Source organism: Gossypium hirsutum, chromosome A10 (assembly GCF_007990345.1).
Source record: "Gossypium hirsutum isolate 1008001.06 chromosome A10, Gossypium_hirsutum_v2.1, whole genome shotgun sequence".
In the NCBI taxonomy this organism is placed as follows: domain Eukaryota; kingdom Viridiplantae; phylum Streptophyta; class Magnoliopsida; order Malvales; family Malvaceae; genus Gossypium; species Gossypium hirsutum.
Window position 1 is genome coordinate 116,436,148 of NC_053433.1, and position 23,613 is coordinate 116,459,760.

Consider the following 23,613-nt stretch of genomic DNA (forward strand, 5'->3'; position numbering starts at 1 on the left):
ATTCATTTAATATCAGATATATTTGAACTTGAGTCTTAGCATTTACAATAATTTTCTCGCTAATCCTAAACTATGATCTACAATATAAGAAAAACACAAATTATATTATAGCAAATAGGGCAAAACTTAAATGTGGTTATTTTATAGTATAACAATGGCAGTCCTTTTGATGAAATCATCTATTATTATGCATGCACCATTATCAAACAGAAACAAAGAAAAATGGTGGTCAGAAATCGAGTGGAGCTAAGCTTAAGTTTACCTTAAAGGGGTCCCATTATCAAACAGATATTTGCTAATGGATCATTACGAGAGTCTTAAATTACTCTCAGAGCTTCCACCATATCTGCAGGACCTAATGCACAGGGCTGCACATCACTAGAAAAAGTATCGTTCCCGGATCCAAATTTATATCAATTCAATTGTATTGATTATGAATATTGTGGCCTTTTCATGAGATTTTCTAATTGCTTCAGCTTGATGAAGATGCAGTTGATAACATTGAGACAAATGCCATGCTCAAATTTGGATCCCTAGCAAAGGAATGGGCACGGGAATATGATTGTTTTTCTGTTTCCCGGGGAATGAAATTTCAGCAAATAAGTTCTAGTCTCAGAGCGTGAACTTTGGGAATATGGGGATCAAATAGTACAATTAATCAATACTCAAATAGTTCTTTCATACCATTGAATTAGACACTAATCTAAAACCAAAGAAAACAAAAAAGAATAGGCACCAACTAGCATTATTGACAGTATGCAAATTGAGAGTAGATCTCAAGGGGTCGAACTATTCGTTCAAACTTGAAGGTTTGTCTAAAATATATGAGAGCTTAAATAAAAATACAACATCTAAAAAGTAAGTTTAGACAAAATATATGACCTATTTTTTATTCGAGCCAAGCTTGATTAAGATAAGACAGTTTTTTTGTAATATCCTGATTTTGGGCCTAATCGGAATAGTGGTTTCGTGACCACAAATCCAAGATAGAAATAATTATTTTATGATTATTTTGAGGTCTATGATATGATTGCATGATTGTGTGAAAATTTCGTGAAGAAATTCTATACATAAAGTGCTTAATTTGAAGTTAGGGACTAAATTGAATAAGTTGCAAAACTTGCATTTTAGAAGTTTCTAGTATGAAATTGTTTTGAAATATTAATTAGGAGGTCTTAAATAGAAATTTTACCAATTTATAAGTCTATGGACAAAAATTGGACATTGATGGAATTTTTGGAAAGTTTAGTAGTAAGGGTATTTTGGTCATTTAGGGGTAAAATGAATTAAAATACAAAATTAAAAGCCAATTTTGCTCATCTTCAACCCCATGGCCGAATATAGCAAGTAGAAACCATGGCTAGGGTTTTTCAAGCTTCCAAGCTCGATTGTAAGTCCGTTCTAGCCTCGTTTTTAATGATTTTTACGTTTTTGGAGTCCTGGTAGCTCGATTTAGCTTATGCTAGCAATAATTTAACCTAGGGTTTATATTTGGAAAAATACCCATAGGTGAAATTTGTGTATTTTGGTGTTTTATGATAGAATATGAGGTTTTAAATTATGTTAGACAACTTGTGCTACTCGGTTTTAAGTGAAAACGAGCAAAAGGGCTTAATCGGTAAAAATACCTAATAGTCATAAGTACATGTTAGAGTGAGAATTTGATGTTGCCATAGAAGGGAAAAATGATCAGCATGTCATAAAACATAAGAAAATAGGCTGAAGTTTAATTTACGAGCTTTGGGGTAAAAGTGTAAATATGCAAAAGTTTAGGGGCAAAATTGTAAATTTTCCAAAATATGATTTTGGGTCAATTTGAATAATGTGAGTCCTAATTAGACTATATTTTAAATGATAGAGCAAGGAAAACTGAAATTCGAGCTAAAATAGGGAAAATACCAAGTTGTGGATGAAATGGTAAAAGTAGCCATTTTCGCATACGAGGTAAGTTCATATGTAAATGTTGGTAACATAGTTATTATTTTAAATGTTTTTATGTTATTTAAATGATATGATAATTATTATGAAATATCATACTTGTGACAATTGTTTGATAATATGTCAAATTATGTGATATACTTGGAAAATGTGAAATACTACCGAGTATCAGTATCGGTATTCTGTAGAAGATGGTTGAGACATATGATTGGGAAAATTGTCCCGTTGAACCTTAGGAATGGATTAGGATACAAGTGACATGTCACTGGGATATTTGGGCATCCGAACTCGTTGAGTTGAGTCCGAGTTCACTTATGGATGCGAGCGTCCGAACTCGTTGAGTTGAGTCCGAGTTCGTGAGATGTAACTAGGCATCCGAGCTCGTTGAGTTGAGTCCGAGTTCACTAAAGGATGCGAACGCCCGAGCTCGTTGAGTTGAGTCCGAGTTCGTTTATGGGCATGTTACATAGTAGTTTGGCTACATATGTGGCACTTATGTGCAAACTTTCCATGTATCTGAATTATATTCCGATGTGTTCAACGGGTAAGTTCTACTCAAATGGAGGAATACTCGAGATGAAAGGGACGTATTGGTAAGTGTTATGAAATGGATACGTTGAACAGGTATGTATTTAACCCTCGGGTTGAAAAATCGATATAACAACAATATGGTAAGATGATAAATGAAAATATGATATGAATGTCTTAGTGATGATTATGCAAATGATGTTTTATGTTTGCTTATATGGTTATGTTACTTGTTATTTGCATGTGAACTTACTAAGCATTTATGCTTACTCCCTCCTTTTTATTCCTTGTAGTTTTGACAAGCTAGCTCGGAAATCGGGAACAGTCGGAGGCTCGCTCACACTATCCGTATACCATCTTGGCATAATGGCTTGTATATTTTGAGTATGGCATGTATAGCATTATAATCATTTTGTATATATGGTCTTATGATATGGTTATTGAGTGGTATGGAAATGCTTGGTAATGATTAGCCATTGGAATGGCTAATCATGATCATATTTGGTGTTATGTATGTCAAATTGCTAGCTAATCCATGGAAACCATGAAATAGGTAAAATTTACCATAAAATAGATTCAGACAGCAGTAGTGATGTGAATTTGAAAAATCACTAAAAATAGTAGAAATGGAAATAAATAATGAATAAGTTATGGAATCGAAGCTTGATGAGTCTATTTTCATATGGAAGAAGCGAAACAGGTATATGAGCTATATTTTATGAGATGTTTAAATTTTTGTGAAACAGGGCCAGAGCGATTTCTGGATCCCCTGTTCTGACTTTGGAAATTCACCATAAATTTTAAAAATATAATTAGAAGTCATGCTTTATATGTACAGATTCCTTATTGAGTCTAGTTTTATTAGAGAGAAACGGCATAGTCATTGAAGCTCTGTACAGGGAGATATCTGATTCGTAATACACAGAGGTCAGAGTAGTCGAACCCTGAAATAGGGGAGACTTTAACTAATAAACTGTACTACTTGGCCTGAGCAAAAATTCTAGAAAAAAATTAGTAAATAGATATATGAGTCTAGTTTCAGGAAAAATTTACGGAATTGGATTTTGAGTTTTGGAACTCGAGATATGATTTTTAAAGCGACTGTGATGTAGTTAGCCAGCTTGTCTGAAAATTTTAAAATGAATTGTATGAGCTGTTTAAGTAATGAATTAAGTCCGTTAACACCTCGTGTTCGACTCCGGCGATGGTCTCGGGTACGGGGCGTTACATTTTTAATCTTACTTTTTACATTTATTAAAACGCTTCTGAGGATTACCTATTTAATTTGTTTCTGAATATCGCCTAATTTTATATTTTTATAATAATTCAAACTAATTTGTTCATCAATATTTTATGCCATGAAAACTAACGAAGGGGGTGGAAAATTTCAATGGAAACAACGAAGAAGATGAGAAACCCAAATAACTTCGGGCTAGGTGTAAAAAGTTATAAAATAATTAAATATATTAAATAATTTTGTAGTTATAGAGGTTTAAATTCATTAGATAATTTAAAATTAAAATCAAATTAATAGAATGTGTAAATGTTGAGGACTAAAAGTGTTATTGTACCAACTACAAATAGGTTACAACATCATTTTCATTAACAATTTAATGGAGGACGACCAAGTCATCATTTTCGTTAACAATTTAACGAAAGGGTGACCAAAACAAAAACACATTAATGATTAGGTAACTAATTAAGTAATTTACCCTATATTCATTGAAAAAATATTTATTTATGGCTTAATTAAATAGGAGGCATTAAATTATGCCTTTTATTTTAGGTATTTTTTTTTACCGAATTAGATATCTAAACTTTATTCCATAACCGAAGTTAGCCATGTGATCACCTCCATTAAAAAGAAATCGTCCCAGCCAATAAAAAACACCAAATCTCAATCCTACTAAAATATGATTAAAAAATAATTGATACTAGTATTAAATAAAAATAACTAAAAAGGTACCCCTCACCTCACCCTCTCTCTATATATTAAAGTTTTATCTATACTTTTATTTAATTAGGCCTTTTTGGTCTGTATTATTTTTTCATTTCCATTTTAGTTTTTTTTTCTCCTTCATTGTAATACTTTTATTTCCTGTTTTGATTCTAGAGAATTGTGAAATTGAACTGAACTAAAGATTGAGGGACGAGGGGTTATTTTTTATTTTTAATATTTAAATAATTATTTTTATGTAATGTTAACATAAAATAATTTTTTAATTATATTTTAAGGCCGACTGTAATGAAGAAATGCTAATTACTCACTGAATTGAGCCTGTATTTATTTTCTCATTATGAATGTGATGCGCGTATCTTGTTGATAATTCAGCCCCCCAGATTATTTAAAATGCTGTAATAATTAACCTTTTTGACGAATGAAAAAGGATAAAAGAAATAGCCTTTTTCTGATACGATTTGATAAGGCAGTGGTATGTTTGGGACTCATCTCTTAGACACGATTTGATGACCTTTTTGGTTTTTCAAAGGAATGAACATGAAAATAAAAGAAGCTGAAGAAAGCAAAGCACCCTTGCTCTCTTTCTCCATCAAGTACGCTATCTATTATCTCTTTTCTTAATAGTTTTTCCTTTTTATAAAACTGTGATTCAGTGATTAAAGTGGTAAAGTTAAAATGTTATTTATGTTGGTGGTATGAATTCAATTTTTTCGTATGAAATTTTTAATAATATAATTTATTTTAAATATAAAAGAATTAATTAATATTTTATTTAATTGAGTTGTTCTCATTTAACTTATGATATTAAATTTATTAGTTAACCAATTGAGTTGGTATCACTTTACTTATGACACTAAACTCATTGTGATTTTTTAGCATACCGACCTAATGACCATTTTTTTCCCATGAATTATCAACTGCTTTATGTGAATTTAGAAGTTGCCAAAGTTACTCTTATCTCAAAACTTATGGGATGAACACATGGAGCTGAAGAATGTTTTTCAATGGCAACCTCTCGACAGTTTTCTTTCTCAAGCTAGATTGAAACCCAAGAAGCACTAGAAAAAGAATTGTAAAAAATCCAAATGATTTGGGTTTAGTTCGAGTTACTTTCATTTAAATGGTTTTCATGAATCTTATGGAGTTTTGGGTCGAGTTTGAGTCATATTAATTGGTGTTGAAATAAATTTCGAATTGTTTCTAGTGGAAATGAATTGGACAACGGTTTAACAAGGGCGTGTTTATTTCTCTTTATATATGGAAGTTGAACATACTATTCTATTTTCTTCAAATCAATTTCAACACAACAATTGTTATCTACAAAATATTGGACAAATTAATTAAATAAGCTTACAATTCTCGAATTATATGATAATGATGTTTAAATAAAAATATTATAAATTAAATATGAATTTTATATATTATTTTTTTCCTGTGTGCACCTTAATAATATGGCAGTAGAATGGAAGTATCACAGTCTTCCAAAATCTCGGAGACATGCACCATCTAAAAATGTAGAAAGTATGTGAAAAAAATTGGATTCGAAATTTGTGGATTATGGCAAACAAATTTTTTTTTCTTTACCTAGAAACAAGAGGCTACACATGTGGTTGGTGTATGAGGCAGCCGCCTATATCTTGGCTGCCATGCTTTGTCGCACGACAAAACTCTCGATATAATGTCGACAAAAGAGGTAGTTACATAATGTGGACCCTGTTATTGTTTGAGTCCAGTCATAAGTATCCCCCATGAGTTGTAATATGTACACCCGACTTGGTGTCTTCCCTTTTACTAGGTGATCGTCCAAGCAATTCGTTGCATAGTGCAATAGGTTCAGCCATCCGACTTGGACTCATGATTGCATATCCGTCAATTGGAAGACCAAGTTGCTTCATGTTAGAATTAAGTGACCCAAATTCTTATTTAAATAAAATACGATGGAAAATAAAATAAAAGTAAAATCCATATAGAACTAGACTTCTTTTATTTTATTTTAGAGTAAGGTTTTTTAAACCTTATTAAACTCCTTCTATTTTATATTGATTAGGATAAGGTGTTTCAATCCTACTAGAATATGGCTTTACAAGCCTATAAATAGACATAGTCTATTCCTTTTGTATTGATTCAAATTTTCGACATAGTGAATTTTCTTTTCCTCTGCCCGTGGTTTTTTTCCCGAAAGGGTTTCCACGTAAAATTTGTGTGTTCTTTATTTTATTTATTTTATTTTATTTTTCACAAATTGGTATCAGAGCTTCCGGGTTATTCATCTCGATCACGGTAATGGCGTCTTTGAAGTATGAAATTCCGCTGTTGGATCGCAACACCATATTTGCGTTGTGGCAAATTAAGATGCAAGCAGTTCTTGCACAGATGGATCTGGAGGATGCCCTGCTAGGGATAGATAAGATACCTTCGACATTAACAGATGAAGAGAAGAAGCGTAAGGATCGAAAGGCATTAACACAATTACATCTGCATTTGTCCAACGAAATTTTGCAGGATGTGATGAAAGAGAAAACTGCCGCTGCTTTATGGAAGAGGCTAGAACAAATATGTATGTCAAAAACTCTAACAAGCAAGTTGCATATGAAGCAGCATCTTTATGCTCATCGTTTGGAGGAAGGTGCGTCTGTACACGAACACTTAACAGTGTTTAAAGAAATTCTCTCAAACTTAGAGGCCATGGAGGTTCAGTATGATAAGGAAGATCTAAGGTTGATTCTACTTTGTTCGTTGCCCCCGTCTTATTCAACCTTTAGAGACACGATTTTATATAGCCGCGAGTCTCTCACAGTTGATGAGGTTTATGATTCTTTAACCTCGTATGATAAGATGAAGCATCTTGTGGTTAAACCCGACTCTTAGGGAGAGGGTCTCATTGTTCATGGGAGACAAGATCGAAATGCTGATGATGATCGTGGTAGGACACAGGAACAAGATCCTCGTGGTAAATCTAAGGGTAGATCGAAGTCTTCAAACAGAGGTAAAACTTGCAACTTCTGCAAGAAGAAAGGGCACATTAAATCTGAGTGCTATAAGCTACAAAATAAGATTAAAAGGGAGGCTGCGAATCAAAAGGGAAAACAATCAGAAAATTCTGGTGAAGCTGATGTTGTAGAAGACTACAGCGATGGTGAACTTCTAGTCGCTTCTGTCAATGATTCTAAAGTAAGCGAGGAGTGGATACTTGATTCAGGCTGCACCTTCCACATGAGTCCCAATCGGGATTGGTTTACAACTTATGAAACAGTATCTGAAGGTGTTGTTTTGATGGGAAATAATGCTTCATGTAAAATCGCAGGTGTTGGAACAATTAAAGTTAAGATGTTTGATGGAGTTGTCAGAACACTTAGTGACGTGCGGCATGTTCCAGAATTGAAAAGAAATTTAATTTCGTTGAGTACTCTTGATTCAAAAGGGTACAGATACACAGCTGAAAGTGGGGTTTTAAAGATTTCCAAAGGGTCCCTTGTTGTGATGAAAGGGCAGAGAAAGATTGCCAAGTTATATGTTTTACAAGGTTCTACTATTACTGGTGATGCAGCTGTCGTTTCCACTTCCTTGTCAGATGATGATATTACTAAACTTTGGCATATGTGCCTAGGGCATATGAGTGAGAATGGCATGGCAGAATTAAGCAAAAGAGGACTTCTTAATGGGCAAGGAATTTGCAAACTGAATTTCTGTGAGCACTGTGTTTTTGGGAAGCAAAAGAGAGTTCGATTCACTAGAGGAATCCATAACACGAAGGAAACGTTGGAGTATATTCATTCTAATCTGTAGGGGCCATCCAGAGTGCCTTCGAGAGGTGGAGCTAATTATATGCTAACCTTTATTGATGATTTTTCCAGAAAAGTTTGGGCGTTCTTCCTGAAGCAGAAAAGCGATGTGTTTTACGCATTTAAGTCTTGGAAAATTATGATTGAAAAACAGACGGGAAAATAGATAAAATACCTCCGTACAGACAATGGCTTAGAGTTCTGTTCTGATGAGTTTAATAGATTGTGCAAGTCAGAAGGGATCATGAGACACTTGACAGTTCGTCATACTCCACAGTAAAACAGCATTGCAGAACGAATGAACAGAACGATCATGGAGAAGGTTCGATGTATGTTGTCAAATGCCAACTTACCGAAGTCATTTTGGGCAGAAGCAGCCTCTACTGCATGTTTTTTGATCAACCGATCTTCATCCGTTGCCATTGAGAAAAAGACTCCACAAGAGGTATGGTCTGGTAATCCTGCTAATTATTCTGATTTAAAGATTTTTGGGTGTCCTGCGTATGCTCATGTTGATAATGGAAAATTGGAACCGGGATCCATTAAATGCGTTTTTCTTGGCTATAAAGCTGGTGTAAAAGGCTATAAGTTATGGTGTCCTGAAAATAGAAAAGTTGTGATTAGCAGAGATGTTGTTTTTGATGAAATTGCTATGCTACCTAACTTATCTCTTAAAGACTCTTCCAATAAAGAAAACCAAAAGCAGGTAGAGCATCAGATTAATACAGAATCAACTCCTCAAGCCAGTACAAAAATTGAGAATAGAGTTGCTTCTTCACCGCAATACTCTATCGCCAAAAACAGAACAAGAAGAGAAATTAAACCTCCAAAGAAGTATGCCGAGGCTGATCTAGTTGCTTATGCTTTAAATATGCTGAAGATATAGATGCGAATCAAGATCCATTTAATTATTCTGAGGCGATTAGCTGTGAAGACTCAGAAAAGTGGATGTTTGCTATGCAAGAGGAGATGGAATCACTCCACAAAAACAGAACATGGGATCTTGTAAAACTTCCTAAAGGTAAAAAGGCTGTTCGTTGTAAATGGGTGTTTAAAAAGAAAGAAGGGACTCCAGGAGTTGAAGAACCCAGATATAAAGCAAGGCTTGTTGCAAAGGGTTACAGTCAAATTCCAGGAGTGGACTTCACAGATGTGTTCTCCCCAGTTGTTAAGCATAGTTCGATTCGAGCTTTGCTTGGTATTGTGGCCATGCATGATTTGGAGCTTGAGCAGTTAGATGTAAAAACTGCATTTCTGCATGGAGAACTTGAGGAGGATATTTACATGCAACAACCAGAGGGTTTTACAGTCTCGGAAAAAGAGGACTATGTTTGCTTGCTGAAAAAGTCCCTTTACGGTTTGAAACAGTCACCAAGACAGTGGTATAAGAGGTTTGATTCCTTTATGACTTCTCATGATTTCAAAAGAAGTAGTTTTGACAGTTGTGTCTACTTTAAGAAAAACAATGATGGTTCTTTTGTGTATCTACTTCTTTATGTTGATGACATGTTGATAGCAACAAAAGATAAAGTAGAGATAAGAAAGGTCAAAGCCCAACTAAGTGAAGAATTTGAGATGAAAGATTTAGGACCAGCAAAGAAGATACTTGGTATGGAGATTCTTAGAGATAGAAAAGCAAGTAAATTGTACCTAAGTCAGAAGGGGTACATTGAGAAAGTTCTTTGCAGGTTCAATATGCAGAGTGCTAAGCCTGTTAGTACTCCTTTAGCAGCTCATTTCAGACTTTCATCAGCTTTGTCTCCACAATCAGATGATGAGATTGAGTACATGTCACATGTTCCATACTCTAGTGCAGTAGGATCTCTCATGTATGCTATGGTTTGTTCACGTCCAGGTTTATCATATGCAGTCAGTGCAGTTAGCAGATACATGGCGAATCCTGGTAAAGAACACTGGAAAGCAGTTCAGTGGATTTTAAGATACTTACGAGGTACTACTGATGTTTGCTTACAGTTTGGAAGAACTAGAGATGGAGTCATTGGGTATGTTGATGCTGATTTTGCTGGAGACCTTGATAGAAGAAGATCTCTCACAGGTTATGTCTTTACAATCAGAGGTTGTGCAATCAGTTGGAAAGCCACTTTGCAAACTACAGTCGCTTTGTCTACCACTGAAGCTGAGTACATGGCGATTACTGAGGCTTGTAAAGAAGCTGTTTGGTTGAAGGGACTCTTTAGTGAACTTAATGAAGACCTTCAAATCAGCACAGTATTTTGTGACAGTCAGAGTGCCATCTTTCTTACAAAAGATCAAATGTTTCATGAGAGAACAAAACACATTGATGTTTGGTATCATTTTGTTCGTGATATTATTGCTCGTGGTGATATTGTTGTGAGCAAAATTAGTACTCATGAAAATCCTGCAGATATGATGACTAAGTCACTTCCTATAACCAAGTTTGAGCATTGCTTAGACTTGGTTGGTGTTCATTGTTGAAGTTAAACCCTTAAGGGGTTTTATGGAAGAGGTGGAGAGCTTGTTTATTGAAAGTTCGCGATGAAGAACTTGTTCATTGAGAATTTGTGTCAAGGTGGAGATTGTTAGAATTAAGTGACCCAAATTCTTATTTAAATAAAATACGATGGAAAATAAAATAAAAGTAAAATCCATATAGAACTAGACTTCTTTTATTTTATTTTAGAATAAGGTTTTTTTAAACCTCATTAAACTCCATCTATTTTATATTGATTAGGATAAGGTGTTTCAATCCTACTAGAATATGGCTTTACAAGCCTATAAATAGACATAGTCTATCCCTCTTGTATTGATTCAAATTTTCGACATAGTGAATTTTCTTTTCCTCTGCCCGTGGTTGTTTTCCCGAAAGGGTTTCCACGTAAAATTTGTGTGTTCTTTATTTTATTTATTTTATTTTATTTTTCACACTTCACAATATCTTTCAGTGTGATTATCACCTCCCCACACAACAGATGAAAAGTGTGAGTCTTTGAGTGTCAATGTTTAACCAATATAGATATTAAGTCCACATTCAATACGTACATCCAGATGCCTGCCAATGATCCAAATCCTGTTACTGCATAATTCATAAGTTCAAAATGTAACTTAGGAAATAGACTCGTGTTCTCAAAACGTGATAGTCATCCTGTGAATACCATATAAGTGGTTAATCTTTAACAATTTTAAAATTACACTTAATTATTTCGATTATAAATACTAACATGATTTTTTTCTTAAAAATTACTCTTTTTAACTTATTATGTCAACATAAATCTTTTAAGATAAAAGAGATGTTTTTTTAGATGAATCCTAAAACTATAAATGAACTATCGTTTTGATATACACTTGTATACACTTGTATATATACATGAATTTTGATTTTATGTAATTTTATATATGAAATTTTGATTTGATCAAATTCTTGTAAATTATTAACACAATCATTGATATAGCATCATTTTATGTTTATATATTACATATATCCAATATAAAAATAAATTGATATATTTATTTCTTTAAATGTGTATGATTAAATCAAATAAAGTTTTAAGTATGCATTTAAATCAAAATTAATATATACAATGACATATTAAATAAAAGTTGATATATAATTTTTAAATTTATCTTTTTCTTTTTACACTTTTTCTTCTTATAATAACACAACAATCCAAGCAAAACTCACTATACAAAATTAATATATATTTTAATTTTATTACAATTACTATTTAAAAATTTAATTTTAAAAATTATAAAATGTAGAATTATTGTATAGAAAAAAAGAGAGTATGATTACAATTGGACTACTTAAATTTAAAATGTATCAATGACATATATGTGGTTCTCTATTTGCAATTGCAATTTTAAAGTTGAATTTGACACTAATAAGAAGTTTAATGATGTAATACCACCGATAAAATCAATATATATTAATATTGTAAAAATTAATTACTAGTTGAATATTTGATTCAATATTCAAACTCAAATTGAGTTGAAGCTTGGATAAATACAAGAAAGTTCATGCCACCTGTACAGAAAAAATGAAAGGGTTTCAATATTCATCAACGACTCAGTCTAACAAAAAACGAGTTCAATCTCATTCTCATCTTGCAAGAAGATACCAAAGATCTTTTGCCTTAATCAGACAATTAATCCATACTCTTTGACTTCTTCTTCTTCTCTTTTGCCTCAATCAGACAATCCATACTCTATGGATTCTTCTCCTTCTCGTCAAATGAAGCACCAAGTTTTCTTGAGCTTCAGAGGTGAAGACACAGGCCTTAACTTCACCAGTCATCTACTCAAAGCTTTGAAAGACACGGGACTGAATGTCTTCTTCGATGAAGAAAAACTAGAGAAAGGGGAGCAACTTTCACCAGCACTTTCTCAAGGAATTGCAGCCTCAAGTCTCTCAATCCTCGTTTTATCTAAAGACTATATGCTTGTTCAAAATCGTGCCTAGCTGAACTCTCTGGCATCATGGACCGCAAGCACACACAAGGACATTTTGTTCTTCCCATCTTTTACCGTGTTGATCGTATCTCAGAATTCATGGAATGAACACATGGAGATGGATGTTATTTTCGAAGGCAACTCATCACAGTTTCATTCTCAAGATGGACTGATGAGCTTATGTATATCCCATGGAGGAACCCAACATAAACACTAGAAGAAGAAGTATTAACAAGAGTTGGTTTCATGATAGAGCCATTTGACTTGATTATCAAGTCAGTTTGGGTGAAACTTTAATCTATGATAGAGCCATTTGACTTGATTATCAAGTCAGTTTGCGTGAAACTTTAATCAATTTTCGGCATTAAAATTCCAGAGTTTTACTCTGTTTTTGAATTGAAAGGATGTTGCATATTGGGATTGGCAATCAGTGACTTGAGTCACTAAATGAGTGTCATTTAGCAATTAGCAGATTTTGCTGTGTTAAATTTACCTGAGATTTTCAGAGATAAAGCTATAGAATTGTTTTGTTTTTTCATACATTAGGTTGCTGGCCCATTTTATCTTTTAAATTCATTCTTTTTGCCCCTAAATTTTCTTTTGCCTTCAATTTAGTCCCTATAAGATAAAAAGCCATAAATAACTCAAATTAGTAAAATCATACTAAAAAAAAACATATAATTAATACATAAAAATATGTGATTCCAAAGTGTTATCATTATGTCTCTGCTAGCAGGGGCGAAGCCAGAAAATTTTTTTAGGGGGGCTAAAGTGTAATTTTACCTTCACTAATTTAAAATTTTTAAAAAATTTTAAAAGCCTAAAATTTAATTTTATATTTTAGGGGGTGCCGGGCCCATGCCAGCCCCTGGCTTCGCCCCTGTCTGCTAGTGATATCAGGCTTGCATCCAAAATTTTTAAATTAATATCATATGGTAGAAAATGAAGTGTTTAATAAAAACAAACCAGGATGACTCAGGTGTTTAATGTATCTTCTTTTATCACCCGACAAAAATAAGTTGAGTCACATATGGAGGGGTGAACTTTCATACTTTGGTGCATTATGAACTTACAACTATAAGACTGTAATCAATGAATGAAGATAAGGAAAAAGGACAATAAAGTCAATATGATGTGAGGGGGTGTGGGATCAAACAGTACAAGAAATTCCAATTGATCAATTAAAACCCACCAACGTATAAGAAATTTCATCCCAACCCACAAGTTTTCAATTGATGAATTAAGAAGTGAACTTCTCTCAAAATTGATAAAGTATCTTACCTAACTTTATTAATATTAAAGGTTTTATTTAAGTTGCGGTAATGTTAATTTAAATAAAATTTCAATTTAAAAACGTAAATAAAATTAGATTTACGGCACATTCGTAATATAAATGAAAAAATTACGTAACAAATTTGTTTATAAAAAATTCATATAAACATCAATTGAGGTTTTGGGTACAATTATAAAATTAATTACTTATTATGAAGAAAAAAAAATTGACAAACAACCTCATTAATCACCATAAAATAGTATCGTTTCTATTTTGTTAATTTAATCATTTCCATTAGTAAATTATCTAAATAATTGTTTTCTCCCATTGCAATAAAAATGAGTCAAAATTAATAATTAAAATAAAAATAAAAGCATGTACTGACTATCACTGAATAAACATTAACAACACACTAAATTAAACATAAAAATGTAATTTTTTTAAAAAGGCATTAACAATAGATGCACGTGCTAATGCATGTATCAACAAAAATCACTTCTATATATAGTCATGCATTGTTCTAATATGTTCTCCACATCAAGTGATAACCATCAATCTGAGTAGTAGGTAAAGGCTTTCAAAATGTCTCTTTGCATGTTGAGTTCATTCTCAATTTGCAGTTTTCCCATACACTCAAAATCGAAACGCTTCTCATATGATGGGTCAAGCTTTCGTAGGTTAATTGTTTCTTTTGCCTCACAATATGAAGCTACAGACAAAATTTTTGTTGAAGACGATATCGTAGTTAGACGATCGGCTAATTACCATCCTCCTATTTGGGATTATGATTATGTTCAGTCACTCAAAAACGATTTTGTACAGGTATATTTCGCATTTTTAGTACACTTAGACACCATTTTTTTGCTTTTTTTTTTCCCTAATAAAGCTCAATTTGGAGCAAGCTAACAAAAACTTCTTGTTACCTATGCGTGTTAGAATGAATCATACAAGGAAAGAGCAAGCAAACTAAAGGAAGAAGTGAGGATGATGTTTGAAAATGTGGTGGATCCTTTGGAGAAACTTGAGCTTATTGATGCCATACAAAGACTTGGGTTGTCCTATCACTTTGGAGCTGAAATAAAAAAAACATTGAAGAATATAAGTACCGATTGTAGCAGTACTGTTGCATGGAACAAAGGCAATTTATGTGCTACAGCTCTTGAATTTAGACTACTAAGACAACATGGGTATAAAGTGAATCAAGGTACAATACGATAAACGATTCAAAATTCGATGTTTCAATTTACATCTAATTTAATGATACATAACATTGAGTTACTTTCATGCACTAGATGTTTTCGCTTGCTTCATGGATGACGTTGGAAACGTTAAAGCAAGCCTTAATCAGGATTGCAAGGGCCTGCTCAACTTGTATGAGGCTTCATACCACTTATTAGAAGGTGAAACAATGCTGGAGAATGCAAGAGAGTTAGCAGCTAAACTTCTCAAACAATGTCTGAAGGAGAACAATGATCATCACTATCTTTGGATGCTTGTGGAACATGCCTTGGAGCTTCCTCTACATTGGAGGATGCCAAGGTTGGAAGCCAGATGGTTCATAGATGCGTATGAGAAAAACAAGGGAAAAAATCCCATTATTTTAGAGTTTGCTATATTGGATTACAACATAGTGCAATCTATGCACCAAGATGATCTTAGATATGCTTCAGCGTAAGTACCTCTACTGCATACCAGTTCAAAATTGACTCACATATGCTTCAACTTAAGTATGATTTTGATTTTTTTGACTTGTATTGTTTAGATGGTGGAAGGAACTTGGTCTTGGTGAGAGGTTGGGCTTTGCTAGAGATAGGCTGATGGAAAACTTCTTTTGGAGTGTGGGAATGATAATTACTCCTCAGGACGGAAAAGGTAGAAGAATTCAAACAAAGGTCAATGCGCTAATAACAGTTATAGATGATGTTTATGACGTTTATGGAACCTTAGATGAATTGGAGCTCTTCACAGATGCTGTTGAGAGGTTTGAAGTTATACTAGTATATGATTATCTGCTCTTGATATTTATAGCAAATGTTTAATAATGTTTAATAATCTTTAATATGTTGGCGTGAATTCAGATGGGATATAATTGCAATACAGAAGCTTCCAAACTATATGAAGATATGTTATCATGCAGTATATGTTGTTCCAATAGGGTCGGAAGCGTGTAAATTATTGTACTAAAAAATCACACAAAGTTCAATTCCCAGGGAAAAGAGGTGGATCACATGGATCTCTTAAATACCAAGTATTTCCTTAGACAGAATATCCCTTCTATAGTAATTTAATAGCACAATTAAATACTACTATTATACCCTCAAATATTGAAAGAAAAATAGGACAAGAAAGAACACAAGAGTTTTAATGAGGTTCGGTAAATTATACCTACGTCCTCGGGCACTAACACCAGATGATAACTTTACTATCTCCAAAGTATTACAAACAAATAGAATTCCTTAAGAATTCTCAAATGGGAGAAGAGAGAAAACTAAGAGAGAAAGATTGGTTGGGATGGTTGAAATGAGAAATGGTTAGGCCTATTTATAGTTGAAGTCCAGGGACTAACTTGCAAATGGCCTAAAAAATTAGGGACCAAAATTGCAATTATCCCTTTCAACTTTAAACAACTTGCCAACTATTTTTTTTCTTTCGGTGCCAATTGCACCTCCCACCATTTTTGACTTTTCAACCCCTTTTTAATTTAACTTATCAACAATCTCCACCTTGAAGATTTGATTAGGATAATCACATCTTCACACACTTCCTTCAACTCCCCAAATTCGATAAAGCTATCTTTTGTAGTGCCTCCAAATGCGCTCTCGAGCGCCATACACCTAAAGGTGCTCAAATTCTCAGGATGTTAATCAAGTTCAAACAATGATTAAACTTGATTGTTGTTACCACCTTGGTCATCATATCTGCGGGATTATCTGTTGTCGGAATCTTCTCAAGTAGAATTTTTCCTTTTTCAAAGACTTCCCGCACAAAGTGATATCTTACGTCGATATGCTTGGTTCTTGAATGATAGACTTGATTTTTCGCTAAATGAATAGCGCTCTGACTGTCACAATATAAACTTATGTGACTTTGAACAACTCCTAAGTCTTTCAACAATCCATTAAGCCAAATAGCCTCATTAACAGCTTCTGTAACTGCCATATATTCTGCCTCTGTAGTAGACACAACTACTGTAGACTGTAAGGTAGACTTCCAACTCACTGGGGCTTTCGCAAGAGTAAACAGATACCCCGTAGTTGAACGACGTTTATCTAAATCACCAGCAAAGTCGGAATCAACATATCCAACTACAAACTGACCAAGTGCTTCATCCTGTTCAAAAATTAAACCAACATCTACGGTTTTTCGAAGATACCGTAGAATCCATTTCACAGCTTGCCAATGTCCTTTTCCAGGATCATGCATATACCTGCTCACAACTCCAACAGCTTGTGAAATGTCAGGCCTCGTACACACCATCGCATACATCAAACTCCCAACTGCATTAGCATATGGGACTTTCGCCATATATTCTCTTTCATCTTCAGTCTTCGGAGATAATTGAGCACTAAGTTTCAAATGAGAAGCAAGTGGGGTACTTACATGTTTTGTGTTTTCATTTACACCAAAACATTGTAATACCTTTTTCAGATATTGCTTCTGATTCAAACAAAGCTTGCCTCTCTGTCTATCTCTACTTATCTCCATGCCGAGAATCTTCTTGGCCTCACCTAGATCTTTCATCTCGAACTCTTGATTCAACTGAGCCTTCAGCTTATCTATCTCATTTTGGCTCTTCGAAGCGATTAACATATCATCAACATACAATGAAAGATCCGTCATGCAGCTTCTGCAAATACACACAATTGTCATATTTGCTTCTTGTGTACTTCTGCCTTCTCATAAAGCTATCAAATCGCTTGTACCACTGCCTCGGAGATTGCTTCAATCCATATAGCGATTTGTTAAGCTTACAAACCCAATTTCTACCACCAGCATCTGTGTATCCTTCGGGCTGAGTCATATAGATCTCCTCTTCTAACTCACCATGCAAGAAAGCTGTCTTAACATCAAGTTGAGCTAGCTCCAAATTCAACTGTGCTACCAAGGCCAACAAAATTCTAATGGAGGAATGCTTCACAACAGGGGAAAATACATCATTGTAGTCAATTCCCTCCTTCTGAGCGTAGCCTTTAGCTACCAATCTTGCCTTGTAGCAAATATCCTTCTTGCTAGGAGATCCATCTTTCTTTGCGAATACCCACTTGCATCCGATTGCCCTTTTACCTTTTGGTAATTGCGCCAACTCCCAAGTATTGTTCTTCCGGAGAGACTGCATTTCTTCATCCATGGCGCTTTTCCATTTATCACTTTCTAAGCTTTGCATTGCTTCTTGATAAGTGATAGGAATATCATCAACAACGGGAAGGGCGTAGGCCACCATATCAGTAAATCGAGCAGGTTTACGAATTTCTCTCCGTGGCCTTGCAACTGCAACTGGTTCTGGTGTACTTAGTGGTTCTTGGGTCAGAACCTCTTCAACCTCTAATTCCTCCATTGTGGCTGGAGAATTAGACTTATTAACTGGGCAAATCCCCATCTGCTCAAACTCCACCTGTTTTGGAGTACACTCCACCTGCTGTGGAGTATTACTCGTCTGAATATCTTTATCTGCTACCTTTTTCAATGTGGCAGATTCATCAAAGGTAACATCTCTGCTACAGATCATTTTCTTTGTGCTTAAGCACCAAAGACGAAATCCCTTCACTCCAGAAGTGATTCCCATAAAGAGAGCTTTCTTTGCCCTCGGATCTAACTTTGACTCCTTCACATGGTAATATGCAGTGGATCCAAACACATGTAAGGAATCATAATCTGTAGCCGGTTTTCCAGACCATACCTCCATAGGAGTTTTTCTTTCTAATGCAGATGATGGCAAACGATTAATAAGATGGCCAGCGTATGTCACAGCCTCAGCCCAAAATTGCTTGCCCAACCCAGCATTGGACAACATACATCGAACTTTCTCCAGCAATGTTCGATTCATACGCTCTGCCACTCCATTCTGTTGTGGTGTATCCCTAACTGTGAAGTGTCGAACAATACCATACTCTTGGCACACATCGAAGAACGGATCACTTTTATATTCCCCTCCATTGTCCGTCCTAAGCCGCTTGATTTTCTTGCCAGTCTGGTTTTCGATCATAGTTTTCCATTTAAGAAAAACTCCAAGCACTTCATCTTTAGTTTTCATGGTATACACCCAAACTCTTCTGGAAAAGTCATCAACAAAAGTAACAAAGTAGTGTTTTCCTCCCAACGAAGGTGTTTTGGAAGGCCCCCACACATCTGAGTGAATATATTCCAAAATACCTTTTGTATTATGGATAGCAGTGCCGAATTTCACTCTCTTTTGCTTTCCCAGAACACAGTGCTCACAAAATTTTAATTTGCAAGCCTTTGCACCTTTCAACAATCCTTGCTTTGCCAGAATTTGCAAGGATTTTTCGCTGGCATGTCCCAACTTCATATGCCACAACTGCATTGAGTCCAAGTCTTTGTTACCGGAAGCTGCAGCGACTGCTCCAATAACTGTACTACCTTGGTAGTAATACAAGTTATTTTTCCTGATGCCCTTCAATATCACAAGTGCGCCAGATGTCACTTTCAAAATCTCATCTCTCATAGTAACAACTGAACCATTGGATTCCAAGGCTCCCAATGAGATGAGATTTTTCTTCAAACTGGGCACGTACCGAACATCAGTCAGAACTCTGGTTGATCCATCTTGATTCTTTAATTGGATTGAACCTATCCCAACAGTTTTACAGGCATTGTCATTGCCCATATAAACAACTCCATTTAGTTCTACTAAATCAGAGAACCACTCCCGGTTAGGGGACATATGATAGGTACAACCCGAATCCAATATCCACTCATCTGAATGGAACGACGATGATGATGCAACCAGTGATAGTTCAGAGTCACTAGTATCATGCTTTGCAACACAAGCATCTACAGCAGCTTTTCCCTTATTCTTCAGCTTTGGACAATTTTTCTTCCAGTGGCCTTTCTCATGACAAAAAGCACATTCATCTTTCCCGAGTCTGGACTTTGACTTTGATCTCCCCTTTTGAGTTTTCTTCCGAGTGTATGAACGACCTCGGACTACTAAAGCTTCTGTATCTCTGATTGAGTTTTTCTGTTTGTCCTTCTTTCTCTGTTCATAACTGTATAAGGCCGCACAGACTTCGCTCAGAGATATATCACTCCTGCCATGAAGTAGAGTAGTTTCTAGGAACTCAAACTCCTCAGGAAGTGACCCCAACAGCATCAAAGCCAAATCTTCATCTTTGAATGTCTCATCCATATTCAGCAAATCAGTGACTAACTGATTAAATTTGGTGATGTGATCATTCATTGTGGTACTTGGGACGTAAGTGAAGCGAAACAGTCTTTTCTTCAAGTGGAGCTTATTTTGACTGTTTTTCTTCAAAAATTTTTCTTCAAGTGCCACCCATAACTTATTTGCAGAAGTCTCCTTTGAAAAAGCATACCTCTGCTCTCGAGAAAGGCATGATCGAATTGTGCCACATGCCAACCGATTGATCGCCTTCCAATCTTTCTCCTGTACATCATCTGGTTTCTCTTCATCAATGGCAATGTCTAGACCCTGCTGAAAAAGGGCATCTAGAACCTCACTTTGCCACATACCAAAATGGTCCGTGCCATCAAAGATCTCCACGGCCAATCTTGCATTTGCAATTGTCGGTCTTGTCCACATGGACGATGTTGAAGCTCCTACACCGACCGTTTTCTCCATAATCTTTCAATATACCTAAGGAAATCTTTTCTGATGTGGAAGATCAGTTTAAACTGCAACCACAGAGCATACTACGATTAACCTTCGGCTCTGATACCACTTGTTGTTCCAATAGGGTCGGAAGCGTGTAAATTATTGTACTAAAAAATCACACAAAGTTCAATTCCCAGGGAAAAGAGGTGGATCACATGGATCTCTTAAATACCAAGTATTTCCTTAGACAGAATATCCCTTCTATAGTAATTTAATAGCACAATTAAATACTACTATTATACCCTCAAATATTGAAAGAAAAATAGGACAAGAAAGAACACAAGAGTTTTAATGAGGTTCGGTAAATTATACCTACGTCCTCGGGCACTAACACCAGATGATAACTTTACTATCTCCAAAGTATTACAAACAAATAGAATTCCTTAAGAATTCTCAAATGGGAGAAGAGAGAAAACTAAGAGAGAAAGATTGGTTGGGATGGTTGAAATGAGAAATGGTTAGGCCTATTTATAGTTGAAGTCCAGGGACTAACTTGCAAATGGCCTAAAAAATTAGGGACCAAAATTGCAATTATCCCTTTCAACTTTAAACAACTTGCCAACTATTTTTTTTCTTTCGGTGCCAATTGCACCTCCCACCATTTTTGACTTTTCAACCCCTTTTTAATTTAACTTATCAACAGTATACAATTCCGTAAATGAAATGGCTTTTGACACTCTTAAGGAACACGGGATAGATGTCGTTCCCTTCCTCAGGAAAGTTGTATTAAACCAATTCCTAAGACTCTTTTACTTTTCCTTATGACCTCTGTCTGATTTGTGTTATTCATGGTTCAATATAAATGTTTAGTGGACGAATCTTTGTAAATCATATTTGTTGGAGGCAAAATGGTATTACATTGGATATACGCCAACCCTGCAAGAGTACATCGATAATGCTTGGATTTCAATATCGGGTTCTGTAATGCTTGGTCATTCCTATTTGGCAACAGATCTTATAACAGAGGAGGGATTGCACCACATTGAAGCATATTACCCCAATATAATTTATTGGTCGTCCATAATTGTACGATTAGCAGATGATTTAGGGACATCATCGGTAAGCAATATATATTAATAAATACATATAGTTGTAAACTTAAAATTTCCATTAGTTAATTAGTTTAATAGTGATATGCTTGCCTGTTTCTTTTTTTGATCAGTATGAACTCGAAAGAGGTGATGTTTCTAAATCAATCCAATGTTATATGAACGAAAGTGGGGCATCTGAAGAAGAAGCTCGTGATCACATAAAGAAATTAATTGATGCAGCATCGAAAAAGATGAATGAAGAACAAATGGCTAAATCTCCTTTCTCTCGGATGTTTATTGAAATTGCTATGGACCTTGCAAGAATATCTTTATTGATGTATCAAAATGGCGATGGTCATGCTATTGAAGGTAATGAAACCAAGGATAGAGTGTTATCACTATTCATTAACCCAGTTTATTGCCCAAATGATTGAGAACACTGGAATTATTTTCCAAACTGGGCAAAAAAAAAAAGCCAGTTTTTAGTATAGTGTGCGAAATCATTTTATGATCTTTTAGTATGGTGTACAATAAACTTACGGTAGTGTAAAGACTACCATACTACATGTTTCCCTTTGTTTTTAATGTTTTCTGTTTCTCCCCTCTGTATCCCATTTTGTTTTTGACTCCTTTCAGCCTTTGCTTGTGACTGCATTTTTATCAAACGAATGCCTCGAGGAAAAAAAAAAGAAGAAAAAGTTGAAGATTCTTGACAACTTTGTAACATAGTACTATTTGCTTTTTTGCAATCAATGAATCTATACTTTGGGGTGTTGGAATCAAATCGTACAATTAATCAGTTCTTTCACAGACTAAGCAAGGAAAAGAGTTCTATTGAATTAGATATTACTCTAAAACGAAAAAAACAAAAAAGAATAGGTATCAGCTACCATTATTGGCAATATACAAATTGAGAGCCAAACCATTTGTTGAACCGTGAAAGTTTGAAAGTTTATTTAAAATATAAAAGAGTTTGAAAAAAATTACAATGTCTAAAAAGTAGGCTTAGACAAAATTTATGACTTATTTCTTAATTGAGACAAGCCTTGATTAAGAACGACAATTTTTTATTCTCACTCGTGACATTAAGAAAAAACCTCCATTGTTAGTGTAAGTATACCACATATTTTTTACATTTACTAAAACGCTTTTGAGGATTACCTATCTAATTTGTTTCAGCCTAATTTTATATTTTTATAATAATCCAAACTAATTTGGGCATCAACATTTTATGCTTTGAAAACTACTTAATATCCATCAACGTGTAATTTCTATTTAGTTGCTCTAATTTTTTTATTAGTTTATTATAAAAAAGATAAAAACAGTTGCTCTAATTTTTTTATTAGTTTATTATAAAAAAGATAAAAACAATGTCATAAAATATAATTTAATTTGTATATAAGAGGATAGTTTAATATTTTTTAATAAAAAATATACATTTTTGCAAGCAAAATTACAGTTACAACATGGCCTAAAAATCCCATAAGATCAAAATAAAAATGGCATCAAGAAGAAAGAGGCTCAATGCTAGTTTGTCAAGAAATCTGCAGTAAGAACAGACCCCAGATAGAAGCCATTCACCACAAAAGAAGACAAGATTAATCAATTCACCCCTATAGAATTTAAATTACTTATAATACCAATTTTTTTTAAAAGACCAATAATATTGAAGAAATGCCAGGTTAAACTTTTTTCATTTAACAAAAATACTTTTCTTTTGTGAATTACCTATTTTTAATTCTTTTCTGGGTACTCCTTGAATTGAAAAAAATGAATTTATTTTAGTTTTACAAAAAAAAAATCTAATGTAGAAATTAATG

At 34.4% G+C, this 23,613-nt stretch overlaps 1 protein-coding gene across 1 annotated transcript; it reads left to right on the forward strand.

Annotated features, from left to right (window-relative positions):
• The first annotated feature begins 14,456 nt into the window (after window positions 1–14,456).
• Window positions 14,457–22,422, forward strand: LOC107889667 (terpene synthase 10). The gene is made up of 9 exons (XM_041078353.1): window positions 14,457–14,731; window positions 14,846–15,113; window positions 15,202–15,580; window positions 15,672–15,890; window positions 15,988–16,045; window position 18,092; window positions 21,406–21,485; window positions 21,573–21,821; window positions 21,925–22,422. The coding sequence occupies exons 1-9, from the start codon at window positions 14,492–14,494 to the stop codon at window positions 22,225–22,227; spliced, it is 1,797 nt and encodes a 598-aa protein (XP_040934287.1). The 5' UTR covers window positions 14,457–14,491; the 3' UTR covers window positions 22,228–22,422.
• The last annotated feature ends 1,191 nt before the right edge of the window (window positions 22,423–23,613 follow it).

What these genes read in the sequence shown, in the direction of transcription:
- LOC107889667 (XM_041078353.1), top strand. Translation starts at nt 14,492, where the DNA reads ATGTCTCTTTGCATGTTGAGTTCATTCTCAATTTGCAGTTTTCCCATA. An exon ending in GATCTTAGATATGCTTCAGC is followed by an intron (nt 15,581 to 15,671) that starts GTAAGTACCTCT and finishes TGTATTGTTTAG; the next exon opens with ATGGTGGAAGGAACTTGGTC. An exon ending in ATGATTTAGGGACATCATCG is followed by an intron (nt 21,822 to 21,924) that starts GTAAGCAATATA and finishes TTTTTTGATCAG; the next exon opens with TATGAACTCGAAAGAGGTGA.